This window comes from Anguilla anguilla, chromosome 8 (assembly GCF_013347855.1).
Source record: "Anguilla anguilla isolate fAngAng1 chromosome 8, fAngAng1.pri, whole genome shotgun sequence".
NCBI classification, from domain to species: Eukaryota; Metazoa; Chordata; class Actinopteri; order Anguilliformes; family Anguillidae; genus Anguilla; species Anguilla anguilla.
In genome coordinates this window covers 55,309,230-55,329,162 of record NC_049208.1, presented here as the reverse complement: position 1 = coordinate 55,329,162, position 19,933 = coordinate 55,309,230, and the positions used below count along the sequence as shown (strand labels likewise).

General features: G+C 46.8%; 2 protein-coding genes across 3 annotated transcripts in view; both read right to left on the bottom strand.

Annotated features, from left to right (window-relative positions):
- The window catches only part of kat2b (K(lysine) acetyltransferase 2B), a 14,640-nt gene extending 9,471 nt beyond the window's left edge, over positions 1–5,169 (bottom strand). For both annotated transcript variants that reach the window (XM_035429048.1, XM_035429049.1), the window contains exons 1-5: positions 4,719–5,169; positions 2,935–3,064; positions 2,654–2,799; positions 436–525; positions 1–106 (exon numbers count right to left, since the gene is read on the bottom strand). The exon at positions 1–106 is cut by the window's left edge and continues 76 nt beyond it. In XM_035429048.1, the coding sequence (XP_035284939.1) occupies positions 1–106; positions 436–525; positions 2,654–2,799; positions 2,935–3,064; positions 4,719–4,919 (673 nt within the window). In that variant the 5' untranslated portion in view covers positions 4,920–5,169. The remainder of the gene's footprint in view (positions 107–435; positions 526–2,653; positions 2,800–2,934; positions 3,065–4,718) is intronic.
- Positions 5,170–8,332: 3,163 nt separating this feature from the next.
- rab5aa (RAB5A, member RAS oncogene family, a) lies at positions 8,333–18,867 on the bottom strand. The gene is made up of 6 exons (XM_035429102.1): positions 18,703–18,867; positions 14,242–14,484; positions 12,870–13,021; positions 11,710–11,832; positions 11,034–11,127; positions 8,333–8,552 (listed from the first exon to the last, which is right to left on the bottom strand). The coding sequence occupies exons 2-6, from the start codon at positions 14,405–14,407 to the stop codon at positions 8,437–8,439; spliced, it is 651 nt and encodes a 216-aa protein (XP_035284993.1). The 5' UTR covers positions 14,408–14,484; positions 18,703–18,867; the 3' UTR covers positions 8,333–8,436.
- Positions 18,868–19,933: the final 1,066 nt, after the last annotated feature.

Genomic DNA, 19,933 nt, shown 5'->3' with positions numbered 1-19,933 from the left:
GCCAGTAGTTTATCTGGTTCAGAAACATCTTGGCCAGCTCCACGATTGTCTGCCTCTCCTTGGAGGGCAGGTGGCTGAACTTGTACTGGACGAAGTTATTAACCCCCTGTAGGAGCGACACCAATCAATCAATCAATCAACCCCATGAAATAACAACAGCAATCAATCAACCATTGAAGGCATTTTACCCAAGTCTATTATATAAATGATCTACTCAATCAATAAGCTAATCAAGCAACCAATCAATCAATAAAGGCACTTATCCCCTGTGGGAGCAACAGCAAACAAACAAGGGGGCTGCCCACTGCATCATCAGTAATTCACTGAGTTTATGAGGTTGTTTCAACCACCATTTAAGACAAGAAAACCCCACAAAGGGAGGAACAGAATATAAAGCCCATAAGAGAGGAGTGTGAAGAAAAGGTGGGAACTGGCCTGCTCGATGCTAGGCTTCTCAAACGGGGGGGTCTCCAGGGTCCCCTCCACCACGGGCTTCCCCTTCTGCAGGATGCACTTCCTCAGGAGCTGCAGACCACAACAACACAACAGCGCAGATTAGCCAGGTTAGCGCCGATTAGCCCTCAGAACACAACAGTGCAGATTAGCCCATAGAACACAACACTGCAGATTAGCCCATAGAACACAGTGCAGATTAGCCCATAGAACACTACAGTGCAGATTAGCCCATAGAACACTACAGTGCAGATTAGCCCATAGAACACTACAGTGCAGATTAGCCCATAGAACACTATAGTGCAGATTAGCCCATAGAACACAACAGAGCAGATTAGCCCATAGAACACTACAGTGCAGATTAGCCCATAGAACACTACAGTGCAGATTAGCCCATAGAACACTACAGTGCAGATTAGCCCATAGAACACTACAGTGCAGATTAGCCCATAGAACACTACAGTGCAGATTAGCCCATAGAACACTACAGTGCAGATTAGCCCATAGAACACTACAGTGCAGATTAGCCCATAGAACACAACAGGGCAGATTAGCCCATAGAACACAACAGTGCAGATTAGCCCATAGAACACTACAGTGCAGATTAGCCCATAGAACACTACAGTGCAGATTAGCCCATAGAACACAGTGCAGATTAGCCCATAGAACACTACAGTGCAGATTAGCCCATAGAACACAACAGGGCAGATTAGCCCATAGAACACTACAGCGCAGATTAGCCCATAGAACACTACAGTGCAGATTAGCCCATAGAACACTACAGCGCAGATTAGCCCATAGAACACTACAGTGCAGATTAGCCCATAGAACACTACAGTGCAGATTAGCCCATAGAACACAGTTCAGATTAGCCCATAGAACACTACAGTGCAGATTAGCCCATAGAACACAACAGTGCAGATTAGCCCATAGAACACTACAGTGCAGATTAGCCCATAGAACACAACACTGCAGATTAGCCCATAGAACACTACAGTGCAGATTAGCCCATAGAACACTACAGTGCAGATTAGCCCATAGAACACTACAGTGCAGATTAGCCCATAGAACACTACAGGGCAGATTAGCCCATAGAACACTACAGTGCAGATTAGCCCATAGAACACTACAGTGCAGATTAGCCCATAGAACACTACAGTGCAGATTAGCCCATAGAACACAACAGGGCAGATTAGCCCATAGAACACTACAGTGCAGATTAGCCCATAGAACACTACAGTGCAGATTAGCCCATAGAACACTACAGTGCAGATTAGTATATGTGTGTCTGAGTGTGTGTGAGTGTGTGTGTGTATGTGTGTGAGTGTGTGTGTGTCTGAGTGTGTGTGAGTGTGTGTGTGTATGTGTGTGAGTGTGTGTGTGCGTGCGTGTGTGTGAGTGTGTGTGTGTGCGCATGTGTGTGTTCATGCTTGCATGTGTCTCTCTCTCTGTGTCTGTATGTGTGTGTTTCTGTATTTGTGTGTGGAAGTGAGAGCTGTGCTTGTTGTGAAGCCTGATTGACTTGACCCCATTACAGAAGTCACATGACCCAGCCCCCCTCCACATTCCTGTCTGAAGGGCCTTCAGCACACGACTATCTGTGTGTGTGTGTGTGTGTGTGTGTGTGTGTATGTGTGTGTGTGTGTGTGTATGCGTGTATGTGCATGCGTGTATGTGCATGTGTGGCGGGGACATAGAGTGTGTGTGTATGTGAGTGTATATAAGTATGTGTATGTGTGTGTGTGTGTATCTGAGTGTACATATGTGTGTGTGTGTGTGTATATATGCATGTGTGTGTGTGCGTATCTGAGTGTACATATGTGTGTGTGTGTGTGTATATATGCATGTGTGTGTGTGTGCGTATCTGAGTGTACATATGTGTGTGTGTGTGTGTGTGTGTGTGTGTGTGTGTGTGTATGCGTGTATGTGCATGTGTGGCGGGGACATAGAGTGTGTGTGTATGTGAGTGTATATAAGTATGTGTGTGTGTGTGTATATATGCATGTGTGTGTGTGTGTGCGTATCTGAGTGTACATATGTGTGTGTGTGTGTGTATATATGCATGTGTGTGTGTGCGTATCTGAGTGTACATATGTGTGTGTGTGTGTGTATATATGCATGTGTGTGTGTGCGTATCTGAGTGTACATATGTGTGTGTGCATGTATGAGAAGTAGACCGGTCTGTCAGACGGAGGCCTACCTTAAACAGAGAGAAGTACACCTGCTTGGTGTCTGCGTCCTCCTCCTTGTGCACGCAGGTGTACAGGTAATCCACGTCCAGAGCGATGCCCAGCAGCCTGTTCACCTCCTCCTCCGACACGTTCTCCAGGTGGGTCACATGATCCGCTGTCACAGGACGAGGGCGGGGTTAGAGAGCTCAGGGGGCATACTGATCCCAGAACAGTCACCACAATGCCGCCTGCAAGCTGCTGCCCATCTCTGTGAACAGAAGCGCTGATCTGAGACCAGTGTTTGGCTCACCCAGGGCGTGGCTGCAGCTGCGGCAGGGCTCGCTCAGGCTCGCCGAGGCGGGGTGCTGGTCGGTGCGTGGGGGGGTAGGCGGGGGGTTCTGGCTCTTCCATCCATTGCACTTACACCCACCGCCCTCTGCCTGAGAGAATCACATCCGTTACACACATAACCCCTCCCTCTGCCAGAGAGTCACATCCATTACACACATAACCCCTCCCTCTGCCAGAGTCACATCCGTTACACATAACCCCTCCCTCTGCCAGAGTCACATCCATTACACATATAACCCCTCCCTCTGCCAGAGTCACATCCGTTACACACATAACCCCTCCCTCTGCCAGAGTCACATCCGTTACACACATAACCCCTCCCTCTGCCAGAGTCACATCCATTACACATATAACCCCACCCTCTGCCAGAGTCACATCCGTTACACACATAACCCCTCCCTCTGCCAGAGTCACATCCATTACACATATAACCTCTCCCTCTGCCAGAGAGTCACATCCGTTGCACACATAACCCCTCCCTCTGCCAGACTCACATCTGTTACACACTCACACCCAATACCCACTGCACTCACGCCCACAGGTGTAATTAAACTCTTCAGGTGCTGGTAAAACCTGAAAACACTCTTATTGATTTTGATCATTTTAAACAAAAGTTACTAAATATAAACCTAATATAAACTAAAATAAATAGATAAAACACTTAAAATCATTTTTTGCACTCAATATTGGTGAAAGTAGCTATATGTTATAACTCCAGGTAAAATCTAGTTTTAAGAGCAGAGAAAAAACACCACTCACTGACAGCTGAACCAGACATGTATTTATGTGATGGTGGTAGTGGAACAGCACATTAGGGAGATGAGCTTTGCATTTAGTACACAGATATCAGCAACAGACGTCAGCTCAATTTATACCAGTTAAATATATCCAGTTTCAGACATGGCCAGTGTGCAACCTTAAACTTTCCACCAAGAAAACATGTAAATTGCATTCTAAAAACACGATTCAGAAGACTAGCATGGTCTGAAAATGCACAGCATGCTAACCGCGTAAGTTAATTGCGTAACCAGCGGAGTGGGCTCCAATATCCCCGCGCAGCGTTGGTCTGTACGCTCCTCAGCCTCGCGCTCCTCGCGGTAGGGCTCGCGCACTACAACCCGTGTTATTATGTTTTTTCCCCGATCTCGCGCTGAGCAGGAACGTGTGCCGACGAACAAAAACAAACTCCGCCCACCAGCGGCAGCTGTCACCCTGTCACAACAAAGACGACGGTTCCTACAAATTTACGTTTGCGCTGCGTGTTTTTACAACCGAGGCGCCTCGCAGAAATACCGCCCAACTTTCCTCATCTCGTCTTGCCCACACCGTGTCCCGGACGCATACGGTGCCGTCGAGGGGATTAAATTATGAAACCTGCATTCAATAAACCGAACGTTTGACACGGAGCCAAGTGTGTGTGTTTACGTCCGAGTCTCCCTCATCGCGCGCTATTAAATGTAAATGCAAACCACAGCTGCCAAACATTATGCATTCAATCACACACCTTCCTCTTGTAGGCTAATTTTACTCACATGAGTTTGTTACCTACACATAAACAATATTTTATTGTGTCATGACATGAATTCATCCTGCACTCGTCTATATCAGTTTCCTTGCTTGCTAGCCAGCTAACTAGCTACCCTTCGAAAATATAAACTGACCCCCCTAGCTCTCGGTTGCTTGGTTAAAGCGTGTGTGTCTGTTTTTTTTTTTTAAACTGGGAAAAGCACAGTCTTGACGTACCTTGCAGGCGGAATACACCCCGAGTTTCTCCAGTTTCTTTGGACGCGGAGAGGAGCGCAGTTGCGCTTTCTTCACGGCGATTCGCGCGGACCCCGCAGCGGCGCCGGAGCACTCCGTTCCTCCAGCACCGGGAGCCGCTGGAGCCGAGCCGGCCGCCCCCACGGCCGGGGAGCCCTGCTGAACCCCGGCGCTCTCGGACATCCTGTGAACCCAGCCCAGAGAGGAACCCCCCGAGTCGCGAGCGTTAGGCTCTCCTCTATCCCTCTCTAAGTCCAACAGTTACGGGATCAGACATGGCGCTCATCCCTAATTTTTTTATTTGTCATTGTAAACCCGCCTTTCCTCCACTAGGGGAGACAAAATGGATATTCCGCTATGACTCAAAGACAGCGCACAAAAATGCGACGGTTCGTGGGCAAGAATTTCAAGGTCACACGGAATCCCTGACGCAGCCGACATCAAAACGGAGAAGAAAACAGATACAGGGCGCAGTCATGCGCGTAACACAGCAAGCGGGCATGATCGGAACTCGGCGGATGGGCCTATAGAATTTGATGTTAGACCACAATAATCCGCACAAATTTCCAGTACCTTCGCGAATGTAATCACATACAGTCAGTCATAACAATGTTTTGGCGAAGCGGCTATTAATATTGTCAATGTGAATAGCTACTTTGAATAATCTATTAACTTACACATAAACGGCCTTAATTTGGACATTTTAAGAAAACAACATTACTGAAGAATACCGACAGTTGGGCGGATAAACGTTTAACGTGAGTCACACGGGGTGGAACTCCAGAATCTGGAACCGAAACCAAGAGGTTGCAGGTTCAACCTCGGAGTCGGGGCACCGGTTACTGTGCCCGCCACAAAAAGAAAGAAATCGGAATCACTCCAGTCAGCTATAAATGATTACAATATGCACGATGCGTTGCATAAAATAATACACTTCAGTACCATTCAAAAGCAAAATATGGAAACAGCAACATATTTTAAGAGATTAAATCTTAAATGTTGTGATTTATAAGGGTAACTAATTAAAATATTTTCGCAATTTAAAATATGTAGGCGGAGTGCTTTCTGTTCCTTACCATATGTACGCACGAGTGCCACGCCCATTTCAAAAGCAAAAATGGAAACAGCAATAAATCTTATGAGATTTAATCGATTAAATCTTATTTGGAAGTGTAACAAATTTAAACATGTATTTAGACATATATTCCGGGTGTTTTCCCCCCTTAATATACTTTTAAAAACATTGGCGGTTTTGTTCTCCATCTGCAGCTCGTGAAGCCTCACCGTCTCATCACTATGGAAACCACAGGAAGTGAATCTGTAAAGCTGTGTAGCACGGGGGCCAAAGTAGTCTACGCGGCGTCATTCTCCAAACCGGACGTCTGCGTCAACTTTATCCCGGCGCAGATACCAACATCCATAATTACCTTCCTTTCCTTTTAGTCGGTTATTCAGAGTGCTGTAAATACCTTGCATTTCGAGATATGAGCAGAAATTAAAATGTTCACAAAAATAATGCTTACAATATATCCCTGTTTATTAAATTATTTATTCATAAATCGGTACCTGAACATTAGAACTGATCAGTCCTTCGCCGTTAACATTGTTACATCATTACAATAGCAGTGTAAAAGGGCGCGCGCCGGCCGGTTAATCAGTTCAGCTACTTAAGTCTCGTTATAGCAGAATTACTAATAATCCAATATAACAATACAGTTCAGGTCTACAAGGTGGAAAATTGACTGGGCATCATTGTCTCTCATCACACACAGCAGAAGAAATCAAAAATATAAACCAGGACATTGTTTTTTGTTTTTTTTAGTTTTTTGTCGTCGTCGCCGTTGTCGTTGAGAAAAAGTACAAGACAGACCACTAAAGAAACGCAAGTTCATTGGTTAATAACACTACATTTATAGACCACCACTGATTATAACTGAACCATTTCATGGGACAAAAAAAGGTCCAAAGCCCATAGCAGAGCTGCTTCCAGATTGTTTTTTTTCCTAGACCACTCCCTAAGCAAGCATTAGTCCTGTGAATCCTAAATTGAAAAGTAGACTACATTGCAACACCCTATTTACAGTATATTATTTATATATATATTTACCACTTCGGCTGCAATTATGACAAGGAATATTCATAAGTGCCGTTAGTGCAAGGCATCAAACCCGTCCGAGTTACTGACTCTTAACAGACATCAACAGGTGTGCGTGTAAGTGCATGTGTGTGTACTTGTGTGCATGTGGAAGAGGGGCGTGGGGGAGGGGGGGGAGAGGGGTGGCTATACATCACTGCTTCTTCTTTAAAAGGAGACCCAGAAAATTTGGGGGTACCGGGGAGCCCTGGCAGGCCACAATGACAGATAAATCCGAAATGAACGCTCGTGTACTGCTCACCCCCCCCCCCCCCCCACCCCCATTTCCACACAGGGACCGGGGGGGGGGGGGGGGGCGGTAGGTGTTAAGAGGCCGAGAGGAGGCACCTGACAAAAAACTAAAGCAGGTGGAGCGAGCGTGTGCTGCCACCCCCAAATCCCCCCCCCACCCCCACCCCCACCCCCACCCCCACCCAGTCCTTGACCAATCACAGGGCTTTTTTTAAATAGAGAGCAGTCTTCTGATTGGTTTGTAGCAGTTGTGAGCGCAATGGAGAGGCCGCAGTCACATCGCCACGGTTACTATGCCGCTACTTCACGTTGCGTTCAGATGTCCGAGTACGTAAAGATGATGAACAGTTTAAAAAAAAACAAAAACAAAAAAAAAAACGACAAGATCAGAGTCCAACACTTTCACCTTCCTCCCTCTCTCCCTCCCTAACCAAACCCCCGAACGCTCGGTGGACAAGATGCAATCGCCATTTCCATTTTCTTCACATCTTCCATGTCACCTGTACACCATGTTGTCTCGGGGGGCAGGGGGGTGAGGAGACACACTTTAATTCCCCCCCTTCTCTTTCTCCTTCTCGTACTTTTCTTTTTCTGTTGCGGAACAAAGTTAAAACTTTACTTTTCTTTAGACCTTGTAGTGACACGTGCATCTGTAACTCTGAAGAACATTTAAAAAAAGAAGTCAAATTTAAAAAAAAAAAAAAATTAAAACAAAGAAACAGGGAAAAAAAATAAATCCCAAAAGAAGACATTTTGTATTAGAAACACAGCTGTACAGTCTCTAGCTATTCCGGGGGGGTGGGGGGGGGCGGGGGGGCGGGGAAGGGGAGTTTGTGAAGAAGGGCACCCCCACAAGGTCCGGATGTTATTGAGTTAGGAGGTCAGGTGTGGGGTGTATCTAGGAGGAGGAAGGGGTGGGAGGTAGGAGGAGGAAAAGGCGGGGCTGAGTATATGAAGGGGTGGGGCTATGCCAAAGGGGCGGGGCTTGGAAGATGAAAGGGGCGTGGGAAAGAAGGGGCAGGGCTGGGAAGATGAAAGGGGCAGGGCTGTAAGAAGGGGCGGGGCTGGGAAGATGAAAGGGTCGTGGGAAAGAAGGGGAGGGGCTGGGAAGATGAAAGGGGCGTGGGAAAGGGGCGGGGCTGGGAAGATGAAAGGGGCGTGGGAAAGAAGGGGCGGGGCTATAAGAAGGGGCGGGGCTGGGAAGATGAAAGGGGCGTGGGGAAGAAGGGGCAGGGCTATAAGAAGGGGCGGGGCTGGGAAGATGAAAGGGGCATGGGGAAGAAGGGGCAGGGCTATAAGAAGGGGCGGGGCTGGTTAGTTGCTGCAGCAGGGGGCCTTGGCGGGCTGGGCCGTTTCCGTTAAATCCACCCCCCGGTTCCGCCCGCTGGTTGCACTGGCGGCCGCCGGCTCGTTCTTGGGCAGCCGTTTCGCTGGGAAAAAAATAGAAATAAAAAACATGGGAAAGACAAAAGACAAGTGCATCCTGCGTGAATCATTCACAGCTACATGGAGGACAGCACTGGGACGTCCCAAAAGCCAGGAAGGCCAAAGTCACTCAACTCTCAGTGCTGAAAGACCCAGATCAGGGCCCAGATTGTTCCATTTATTTACCCCCAAAATTAACCCAAAAAAGGATCAAGACCTTTAACTACAAGCTTGGTGTTTATTTTTTGTGAGATTCCAAGTGGAGGTGAAACATAAGGTGAGGAGCCGTTTTCTGCAGTCTGTCCCCAAAATTGGCTGAATAACTGGCTGAGCAAACTGAGCAAACTCAGACCGTCTCAAACGAACATCCCATCCAAAAAAACCCAAAAACCAGAACAAGCTTAGCTACAGTGCTAACCAAGCCCAGCCCTGCTTAGCTTCAGTACTAACCAAGTCCAGCCCTGCTTAGTTTCAGTACTAATCAAGCCCAGCCCTGCTTAGTTTCAGTACTAATCAAGCCCAGCCCTGCTTAGCTTCAGTACTAATCAAGCCCAGCCCTGCTTAGCTTCAGTACTAACCCAGCCCTGCTTAGCTTCAGTACTAACCAAGCCCAGCCCTGCTTAGCTTCAGTACTAACCCAGCCCTGCTTAGCTTCAGTACTAACCCAGCCCAGCCCTGCTTAGTTTCAGTGCTAACCAAGCCCAGCCCTGGCTAGCTTCAGTACTAACCAAGCCCAGCCCTGGCTAGCTTCAGTAGTAACCAAGCCCAGCCCTGGCTAGCTTCAGTACTAACCAAGCCCAGCCCTGCTTAGCTTCAGTGCTAACCAAGCCCAGCCCTACTCAGCTTCAGTACTAACCAAGCCCAGCCCTACTCAGCTTCAGTACTAACCAAGCCCAGCCCTGCTTAGTTTCAGTACTAATCAAGCCCAGCCCTGCTTAGCTTCAGTACTAATCAAGCCCAGCCCTGCTTAGCTTCAGTACTAACCAAGCCCCAGCCCTGCTTAGCTTCAGTACTAACCCAGCCCTGCTTAGCTTCAGTACTAACCCAGCCCAGCCCTGCTTAGTTTCAGTACTAACCAAGCCCAGACCTGCTTAGCTTCAGTAGTAACCAAGCCCAGCCCTACTTAGCTTCAGTACTAATCAAGCCCAGCCCTGCTTAGCTTCAGTACTAATCAAGCCCAGCCCTGCTTAGCTTCAGTACTAACCCAGCCCTGCTTAGCTTCAGTACTAACCAAGCCCAGCCCTGCTTAGCTTCAGTACTAACCCAGCCCTGCTTAGCTTCAGTACTAACCCAGCCCAGCCCTGCTTAGTTTCAGTACTAACCAAGCCCAGACCTGCTTAGCTTCAGTCGTAACCAAGCCCAGCCCTACTTAGCTTCAGTACTAACCAAGCCCAGCCCTGGCTAGCTTCAGTACTAACCAAGCCCAGCCCTGGCTAGCTTCAGTAGTAACCAAGCCCAGCCCTGGCTAGCTTCAGTACTAACCAAGCCCAGCCCTGCTTAGCTTCAGTGCTAACCAAGCCCAGCCCTACTCAGCTTCAGTACTAACCAAGCCCAGCCCTACTCAGCTTCAGTACTAACCAAGCCCAGCCCTGCTTAGTTTCAGTACTAATCAAGCCCAGCCCTGCTTAGCTTCAGTACTAATCAAGCCCAGCCCTGCTTAGCTTCAGTACTAACCAAGCCCAGCCCTGCTTAGCTTCAGTACTAACCCAGCCCTGCTTAGCTTCAGTACTAACCCAGCCCAGCCCTGCTTAGTTTCAGTACTAACCAAGCCCAGACCTGCTTAGCTTCAGTAGTAACCAAGCCCAGCCCTACTTAGCTTCAGTACTAACCAAGCCCAGCCCTGGCTAGCTTCAGTACTAACCAAGCCCAGCCCTGGCTAGCTTCAGTAGTAACCAAGCCCAGCCCTGGCTAGCTTCAGTACTAACCAAGCCCAGCCCTGCTTAGCTTCAGTGCTAACCAAGCCCAGCCCTACTCAGCTTCAGTACTAACCAAGCCCAGCCCTACTCAGCTTCAGTACTAACCAAGCCCAGCCCTGCTTAGCTTCAGTACTAAATAAGCCCAGCCCTGCTTAGCTTCAGTACTAACTAAGCCCAGCCCTACTCAGCTTCAGTACTAACCAAACACAGCCCTGCTTAGCTTCAGTAATAACCAAGCCCAGTCTTGCTTAGCTTCAGTACTAACGAATCCCAGACGTTAGCTTCAGTACTAACCAAGCCCAGCCCTGCTTAGCTTCAGTACTAACCAAGCCCAGCCCTGCTTAGCTTCAGTACTGACCAAGTCCAGCTCAGGATGCCTATGCAAAGTTACTCATTATATCTATGAATATCAAAAGTCATTGATTACCACTTCAACACCACACTTCAGACAATATTACGATTACATGACTCCTTAACAATGAATATTTCATACAATAAGTTTATTTAAATATGTATAAAAGCAAATAAATCTTCACAGCTAGAGATAAATATCCAAAGCAAAAAGCTTACCGATTGCCATGAATATTTCATTGACGTTCATTGAGGTCTTTGCCGATGTTTCCATGAACAGCAAGCTGTTGTCATCAGCGTACGACTGTGCATCCTGAAAAACAAATACGTACAAAATTACCAAAATCCAAAGTTTTTGCTCTCCTCCTTTTATGTTGTGTAGTACTGTACATGGAACAATTTCTTATAAATGCATAAATAAATAAATGCACTCCAGTGAAGGTGTGGAAAGGTGGGGCAGGTGTGGAAGGTGTGGAAGGTGTGGAAAGGTGGGGCAGGTGTGGAAGCTGTGGAAAGGTGGGGCAGGTGTGGAAGCTGTGGAAAGGTGGGGCAGGTGTGGAAGGTGTGGAAAGGTGGGGCAGGTGTGGAAGCTGTGGAAAGGTGGGGCAGGTGTGGAAGGTGTGGAAAGGTGGGGCAGGTGTGGAAGGTGTGGAAAGGTGGGGCAGGTGTGGAAGGTGTGGACAGGTGGGGCAGGGGTGGAAGGTGTGGAAAGGTGGGGCGGGTGTGGAAGGTGTGGAAAGGTGGGGCAGGTGTGGAAGGTGTGGACAGGTGGGGCAGGGGTGGAAAGGTGGGGCAGGTGTGGAAGCTGTGGAAAGGTGGGGCAGGTGTGGAAGGTGTGGAAAGGTGGGGCGGGTGTGGAAGGTGTGGAAAGGTGGGGCAGGTGGAGGCGGCGCACCTGGAAGTCGACGGCGCGCTTGTTGGCCAGGTCGGCCTTGTTCCCGGACAGGGCGATGACGATGTTGGGGCTTGCTTGTCTCTGCAGCTCTTTCACCCAGTTTTTCGCTCGCGCAAAAGACTCCTGAGAAACCGCAGATTACCATGGATTACACAAACACACTATACATATACTATATACACTCATACACACACACTACATACACTATACACTCACGCACTATACACTACATATGCTATACACACACCATACATATACACTATACACACTATAAACTATACACATACAATATACATACAGCTATCTGTGAGTGCCTGAGGGGAGGTGCACAGCTATCTGAGTGCCTGAGAGGAGGTGCACACCTATCTGTGAGTGCCTGAGGGGAGGTGCACAGCTATCTGTGAGTGCCTGAGAGGAGGTGCACAGCTATCTGTGAGTGCCTGAGGGGAGGTGCACAGCTATCTGTGAGTGCCTGAGGGGAGGTGCACAGCTATCTGAGTGCCTGAGAGGAGGTGCACTGCTATCTGTGAGTGCCTGAGAGGAGGTGCACAGCTATCTGAGTGCCTGAGAGGAGGTGCACTGCTATCTGTGAGTGCCTGAGAGGAGGTGCACAGCTATCTGTGAGTGCCTGAGGGGAGGTGCACAGCTATCTGTGAGTGCCTGAGAGGAGGTGCACAGCTATCTGTGAGTGCCTGAGAGGAGGTGCACAGCTATCTGTGAGTGCCTGAGGGGAGGTGCACAGCTATCTGTGAGTGCCTGAGGGGAAGTGCACAGCTATCTGAGTGCCTGAGAGGAGGTGCACAGCTATCTGGGTGCCCGAGAGGAGGTGCACAGCTATCTGTGAGTGCCTGAGAGGAGGTGCACAGCTATCTGTGAGTGCCTGAGAGGAGGTGCACAGCTATCTGTGAGTGCCTGGGGGGAGGTGCACAGCTATCTGTGAGTGCCTGAGGGGAGGTGCACAGCTATCTGTGAGTGCCTGAGAGGAGGTGTACAGCTATCTGTGAGTGCCTGAGAGGAGGTGCACAGCTATCTGTGAGTGCCTGGGGGGAGGTGCACAGCTATCTGTGAGTGCCTGAGGGGAGGTGCACAGCTATCTGTGAGTGCCTGAGAGGAGGTGCACAGCTATCTGTGAGTTATGTGTCAGTGCCATGGCAACTCACTTCGTTTGTGATGTCATAGACCACAATGGCCGCCTGGGCTCCTCTGTAGTACATGGGCGCCAGGCTGTGGTAGCGCTCCTGTCCAGCCGTGTCCCAGATCTCAAACTTCACCGTTGTGTCGTCCAGACACACAGTCTGGGTCAGGAAAGCGGCTGAGGTGGATCAGAACCAAGAGTAAAGCCTAACTGGCACACACAACAGAACCCTGGAGAAACCACGTCCCCCCCATCCCCGTAAAAAGAGGTCCGCGGTATCCACATAACCCAAAACTCAACACAGATTATCGATAAGCGACCAAAAAAAATTTTGATAAGCGGCCTCACAGATTCATTGATAAGCGACATCACAGATTTATTGATAAGCGACCTCACAGATTATTGATAAGCGACCTCACAGATTAATGATAAACAACCTCACAGATTATCGATAAGCGACCTCAAAGATTATTGATAAGCAACCTCACAGATTAATGATAAGCGACCTCACAGATTAATGATAAGCAACCTCACAGATTATCGATAAGCGACCTCACAGATTATCGATAAGTGACCCACCCCCCACAGTAACAGAAAATTATTCTACTGCACAATGAAGCCGATCACTGAGCACTGAAACACAGAAATGGTTTCTATGGTTTCACCCCTGACCACACATTACTACTACCACTACAGCTACTGAAACTACCACTACAGCTACTGAAACTACCACTACAGCTACTGAAACTACTACTACAACTAGTGCCACTACTGCTACCAGCACTAAATGTTCAAGGGGGAGATTAGAGGTTTAGGTGTGACTTATGTTTATGAAACAACATGATGTATATTTACACAAGTATAGTGCCATGTGTGACGTGGCAGAATCACAAGCCTTCAAACCCTGCCCTACCTGCTACCAGATATCAATCCAAAAAATACAATAATAATAATACTAGCAGTTCTAACAATAACAATGCAACAAGTTGCTGTTACACTCAGTACTCATGATTTCTAGGCCAAAGGTTTCAGTGACAAAACCGTGACTTAAGGCTAAAATGCAATATTCCCGGTGTTGCCTGAGGCCTGAAACTAACATGTTCATTTCAGTCTGGTTTAAGGCGTAGATGTTAAATTACACATGCATGGCTTCAGGCTCAAATGTTAAACTGTTTAAGAGTGCCCTAATGCACAAGGCTTAGGCTGTGTAAAGTCTAGCTTTGTGTTAAATCTGCCCCAGCATGGCTCAAAGACTTAAAGCGTTACTGGGCAAGACTAAGTGTCAATCAATCTCAGCCCATAGTGAGGTTTAAATCGGCCAATGCTACAATGCCAACTAACTTTTAAAATGTTTTTATACAAGATGTCCAGGCAGGCTTGAGAGGCGAGCCACTGACCCCCTATTGTGCTCTCCTGGAACTCGTGGAACTGTCCCTTAACGAACCGGAGCACCAGGCTGGACTTGCCCACGGCCGACTCCCCCAGCAGGACCAGCTTGAACTGGCAGATTTTGTTGGCGGCGTTGGACCCGTTGGGTCGCGTGGCTCCACCTCGACTGGCCATGACCGAATCGCCCCAGAGTCCTGTTCCAGGAACCAGAACCACAACCGGCGTTCTGCTCGAAAGGGCTGCTACCACCACTGCAAGGGAGACAGGCGTACACCTCCATTAGATAACATTAAGGGAGACAGGTGCACACCTCCATTAGATAACATTAAGGGAGACAGGTGCACACCTCCATTAGATAACATTAAGGGAGACAGGCGTACACCTCCATTAGATAACATTAAGGGAGACAGGTGCACACCTCCATTAGATAACATTAAGGGAGACAGGTGCACACCTCCATTAGATAACATTAAGGGAGACAGGTGCACACCTCCATTAGATAACATTAAGGGAGACAGGTGCACACCTCCATTAGATAACATTAAGGGAGACAGGCGTACACCTCCATTAGATAACACTAAGGGAGACAGGTGCACATCTCCATTAGATAACATTAAGGGAGACAGGCGTACACCTCCATTAGATAACATTAAGGGAGACAGGCGTACACCTCCATTAGATAACATTAAGGGAGACAGGCGTACACCTCCATTAGATAACATTAAGGGAGACAGGCGTACACCTCCATTAGATAACATTAAGGGAGACAGGCGTACACCTCCATTAGATAACATTAAGGGAGACAGGTGCACACCTCCATTAGATAACATTAAGGGAGACAGGCATACACCTCCATTAGATAACATTAAGGGAGACAGGTGCACACCTCCATTAGATAACATTAAGGGAGACAGGCGTACACTTCTATTAGATAACACTAAAAGAGACAGGTGCACACCTCCATTAGATAACATTAAGGGAGACAGGCGTACACCTCCATTAGATAACACTAAGGGAGACAGGCGTATACCTCCATTAGATAACACTAAGGGAGACAGGCGTATACCTCCATTAGATAACACTAAGGGAGACAGGTGCACACCTCCATTAGATAACATTAAGGGAGACAGGCGTACACCTCCATTAGATAACATTAAGGGAGACAGGTGCACACCTCCATTAGATAACATTAAGGGAGACAGGTGCACACCTCCATTAGATAACATTAAGGGAGACAGGTGCACACCTCCATTAGATAACATTAAGGGAGACAGGCGTACACCTCCATTAGATAACATTAAGGGAGACAGGCGTACACCTCCATTAGATAACACTAAGGGAGACAGGTGCACACCTCCATTAGATAACATTAAGGGAGACAGGCGTACACCTCCATTAGATAACATTAAGGGAGACAGGCGTACACCTCCATTAGATAACATTAAGGGAGACAGGCGTACACCTCCATTAGATAACATTAAGGGAGACAGGCGTACACCTCCATTAGATAACATTAAGGGAGACAGGTGCACACCTCCATTAGATAACATTAAGGGAGACAGGTGCACACCTCCATTAGATAACATTAAGGGAGACAGGCGTACACTTCTATTAGATAACACTAAGGGAGACAGGCGTACACCTCCATTAGATAACATTAAGGGAGACAGGCGTACACCTCCATTAGATAACACTAAGGGAGACAGGCGTACACCTCCATTAGATAACACTAAGGGAGACAGGCGTATACCTCCATTAGTGCACACCTCCATTAGATAACATTAAGGGAGACAGGCGTACACTTCTATTAGATAACACTAAGGGAGACAGGTGCACACCTCCATTAGATAACATTAAGGGAGACAGGCGTACACCTCCATTAGATAACACTAAGGGAGACAGGCGTATACCTCCATTAGATAACACTAAGGGAGACAGGCGTATACCTCCATTAGATAACATTAAGGGAGACAGGCGTACACTTCTATTAGATAACATAAGTTACACACACACGTACACTACAAACATTTACAGTACACATCCACACACACTATAGTTATTATACATGCAAACAAACACACTACAGTTACACACACTTACACTACACACATGTACAGTATATACTCAGACTACAGTTGCACACACACGCACACAACAGTTACACAAACATACACACACACTGCACACACGTAGAGTACACCCAAACACGCCCCCCCCCCCAATCCCCAATGGTTGCAGCTTAAAATCCAGTGTATTGCAGGGCTCCTCACTTAAGCGGCAAAGCACATAACCTGAAATATCTTTGTAAATATGACAAGACTTCAAACAGGTAATATGAAAAACCCTACTGCGAATCTCTTGAGTAAATACCGTGTATGGAAAAAAACGCTATCGGGTATCTCCTGTGTCAATAACGACTTCTTTACGTCAAGGGAGTCGCAGCCAAAAATGAGCATTTCAATGCTTGAAAACTCAATGGTTGAAAACTTCAATGTTTAAAAAGCTCCGTCACTTTTACAGTTAACCCAGAGGGGCTGAGGACAGTGTAGCTGGATAGGACAGATACAGGCTATGGCAGTCTCTTCAAACAAAGCTACTGGTGTCTTAAGACTTCACACAAGATTCCCAGCCTGTTTTACCAGTGGTGTCGACTGCCGGTGTGTGCGTGCCACAGGCGGGAACCACACCTTACTGCAGTCTCTCACGGCTATTTTTTTTTTTTTTTTTTTTAGCAAACACGTTATCAACATCTTAGCGGGCAAGTCGTAAGACCGTTTATTTCCTCTGACATGAATGCAACGGTGTCTACAGAAGTGGTAAAGCAAAGGCCTCCTCTAGTGGTCGCGTTTTCGAACACTGCTAGTCGAACCTATAGGAAAACGCATGCATGGACCTGCGATTATGACAAAGTTTACACGGTTTCCTCTTATAAACAAACTGTACACATGTGCAGGGTTGCCAGGTGGGAGAAAACCCCCTCCTTCCAAGCAGTGGTTTGTGCAAAATTCTCCATGTAAATATGAATGGGAAATGGTCATAAATGGAGGATTTTAAAAGGGTTCAAAATGTGAAAGGAAATCAACTGAAGATGGGGGATTTGGAGGAATTATTTGGGAACACACACACCTGGCAACAGTTCACAAATTATCTGTTAGCTTTGCTCTTTAAACAAAGCCTGACATACTGCTACAGAATACATGATACCAAGTCCCGTCACTGAAAATAAAATGACCCTAAAATTAAGAACGACATCCACCACGTTACAAGTTAAAAGAAGCGCCGTTACTGCGTCTGTGCTCATCATCACAAGTGTCAAGACAGCAAGTGGTCAACCTGCAAATTCAGTTAAAAACGAGCACCGCAAAAATCCGCGAAATAACCGCAAAGGGCCGTCCGTCGCAGTTCCTGCTTCGGCGGTAGCCTAGTAGAAGTAGTCTAGGCGCAGCCTCGGAATTCAGTTGGAATGTTTTCCATCACCACCTTTCACTCAGAGCTAATAGTTCTGTTCATTTTTGTATTCATAGCTGGCCGACTGTTCCCTAAGGCGGTGTGCCGATCAGCCAACGTTAGTCTGGCGAACTCGCTAGTTCGCCAACTACCAAGCTGTAACATTGGCCGAGAACCTCGTGTGATTGTTTCAATCTTAGCCTTTGACAAGATAAAATTAGTTGGGCAGTTAGCGGAAATTGAAGTACTATCCAAGAACAGTGGAGCTAGCCGTGGCGTGTATCATGTTTAACATGATCACAGGGTGGTTAGATAGCAACTCAGCCAGCTATTGGACAATCTGGTTAGAAAAACCTGCGAAATAAACAGTCTATATATAGCCACACTACATAAAGCAGATCTGTACCATGACATGTCATTTCTGAAAGCCGACATTAGCTAGCTAGCTAGCTAGCTGCCTGGCTAACGTGGCAAACGCACGCCAAAGCAATGGAATGCTATAATAGGTGGCTAGCAAGTAATCTGTTGAACATGCTCACAGAGACAACTACGGCACCATATAATTCATATCCTCAATCTTGTTAGTTTTGTCTTGGAGAAAATGTTGAAGATAGACGCCATTTTGGAAACGCTAAGGTTAGCTAACAAGCTAGTTTTGGGGGAAATGAAGAGAGCTAACCAGCTAACGTTACTCAGCTACCATGAGCGTTTACTGGGTTGTTGGCTAGCTGTATATCGTCAGCTATGGGTAGCCAGTATTGGTATAATTACACACCACAACGTAAAGCCAATTTTACTCTTCCACAGTAACAAAGACATAGGTCTGAATGGGTGCCAGCAATCGACATTATTCATAAACGGTAAATTAAAATATCAGCCTCACAATTATGCAAAAATGTGTTGACAATTTAGGAACTGACAAAAAGGGCTCTTTCCAAGTCCGGAGCTCCGGCCTACTTCGTGAATCTCGTTAGCAAACGCAGGCTAATCGACACTATCATTCCCCAAGTTAGGTACTTTACCTGACAGCTGTTCGACAATGCGGACAGGGATTTCTGACGCGGGGGTCTTGACAACAACGGGGCTGCTAAAGTTTTCTTGTTGCACAAATTATTTCATCAGAGCCGATCAGGTCTCCTCCTTTCTTTTTCTCGCAACTTCCCCCTTTAGAACCAAAACACGCAGAAACTTCCGCCCCGCATGCCACGTCAAATGCCACTTCCGCCCCGCACGTCACGTCAGCTGTCACTCCCGGCCACTCCCTACCCGCAGAAAAGAATGATCAAACTTCCCTGCTGAAGCGAGAAAACAGTTACTTTCATACCAAAGGTAATTTGACTCTCCACAATGCAAGCATAATACACATAAAAAATAGGCTACATGAAATAGAAGCTACATTATTTGAAGTCAATACGTAAACATCGTTAAGTACTCCAAATGTCTTTAAAATGTTTTCCTCTTCTTACATTCAAAAAGATTCCGGCGTATTATATTTACGTTCAGTTAAGAGTGAAAAAATTGGGTTAATTGTAACTTTTTGCAATTATAAATCAATAGCAAACATTTTATTGTAAAGGTAAACTCTCACATTCTGAGTTACCCTGCCTCATTATGACTCACTAGTTATTTCAGCGAATCCAGTCTTTGATATTCTCAGTAATGTTTTAATTGATTTACGATTGTAAAAAGCAAAATATATAAATATTGGAGACAACATTTGAGACAATGTTGTTCAGCAGAGGGCGCTCTAGGACCTGACTTGTAACATCGTAACATAAACAATATATTCGGGAAGATGGAACGAACACGAAGGAACAAAACATTTAGCCAGGTAGGCCTAATTTTGTTTAAACTAATGCTATATACTATAACTAAAACTCCAACTAGTAAACATATTTAGCAAGTTTAAACTGGATTGATGTCTGTTATCTTGGCGGCCTGACAGAACCGTCTTGCTGTCTGATCTCAACAAAATTATAATCTGAAGGATACCTAGCGGAGTAGGCTATAGTTGAATTTAAGCCTGACAGGTGATGCACTTATTCAGGTAATGCATTTATTTTTAGCACTCAATGCTCATTTGTCCTGAGTAACTCACGGTTTTCTGTCTCCTACGTGAAATGTTTTTTTGCGGATGGACACACTGTCTGCGGTAGGCTGGATGGACACTGTCTGCATAGGGTAGATGGACACTCTGTCTGCGGTAGGCTAGATGGACACTCTGTCTGCATAGGCTAGATGGAGACTCTGTCT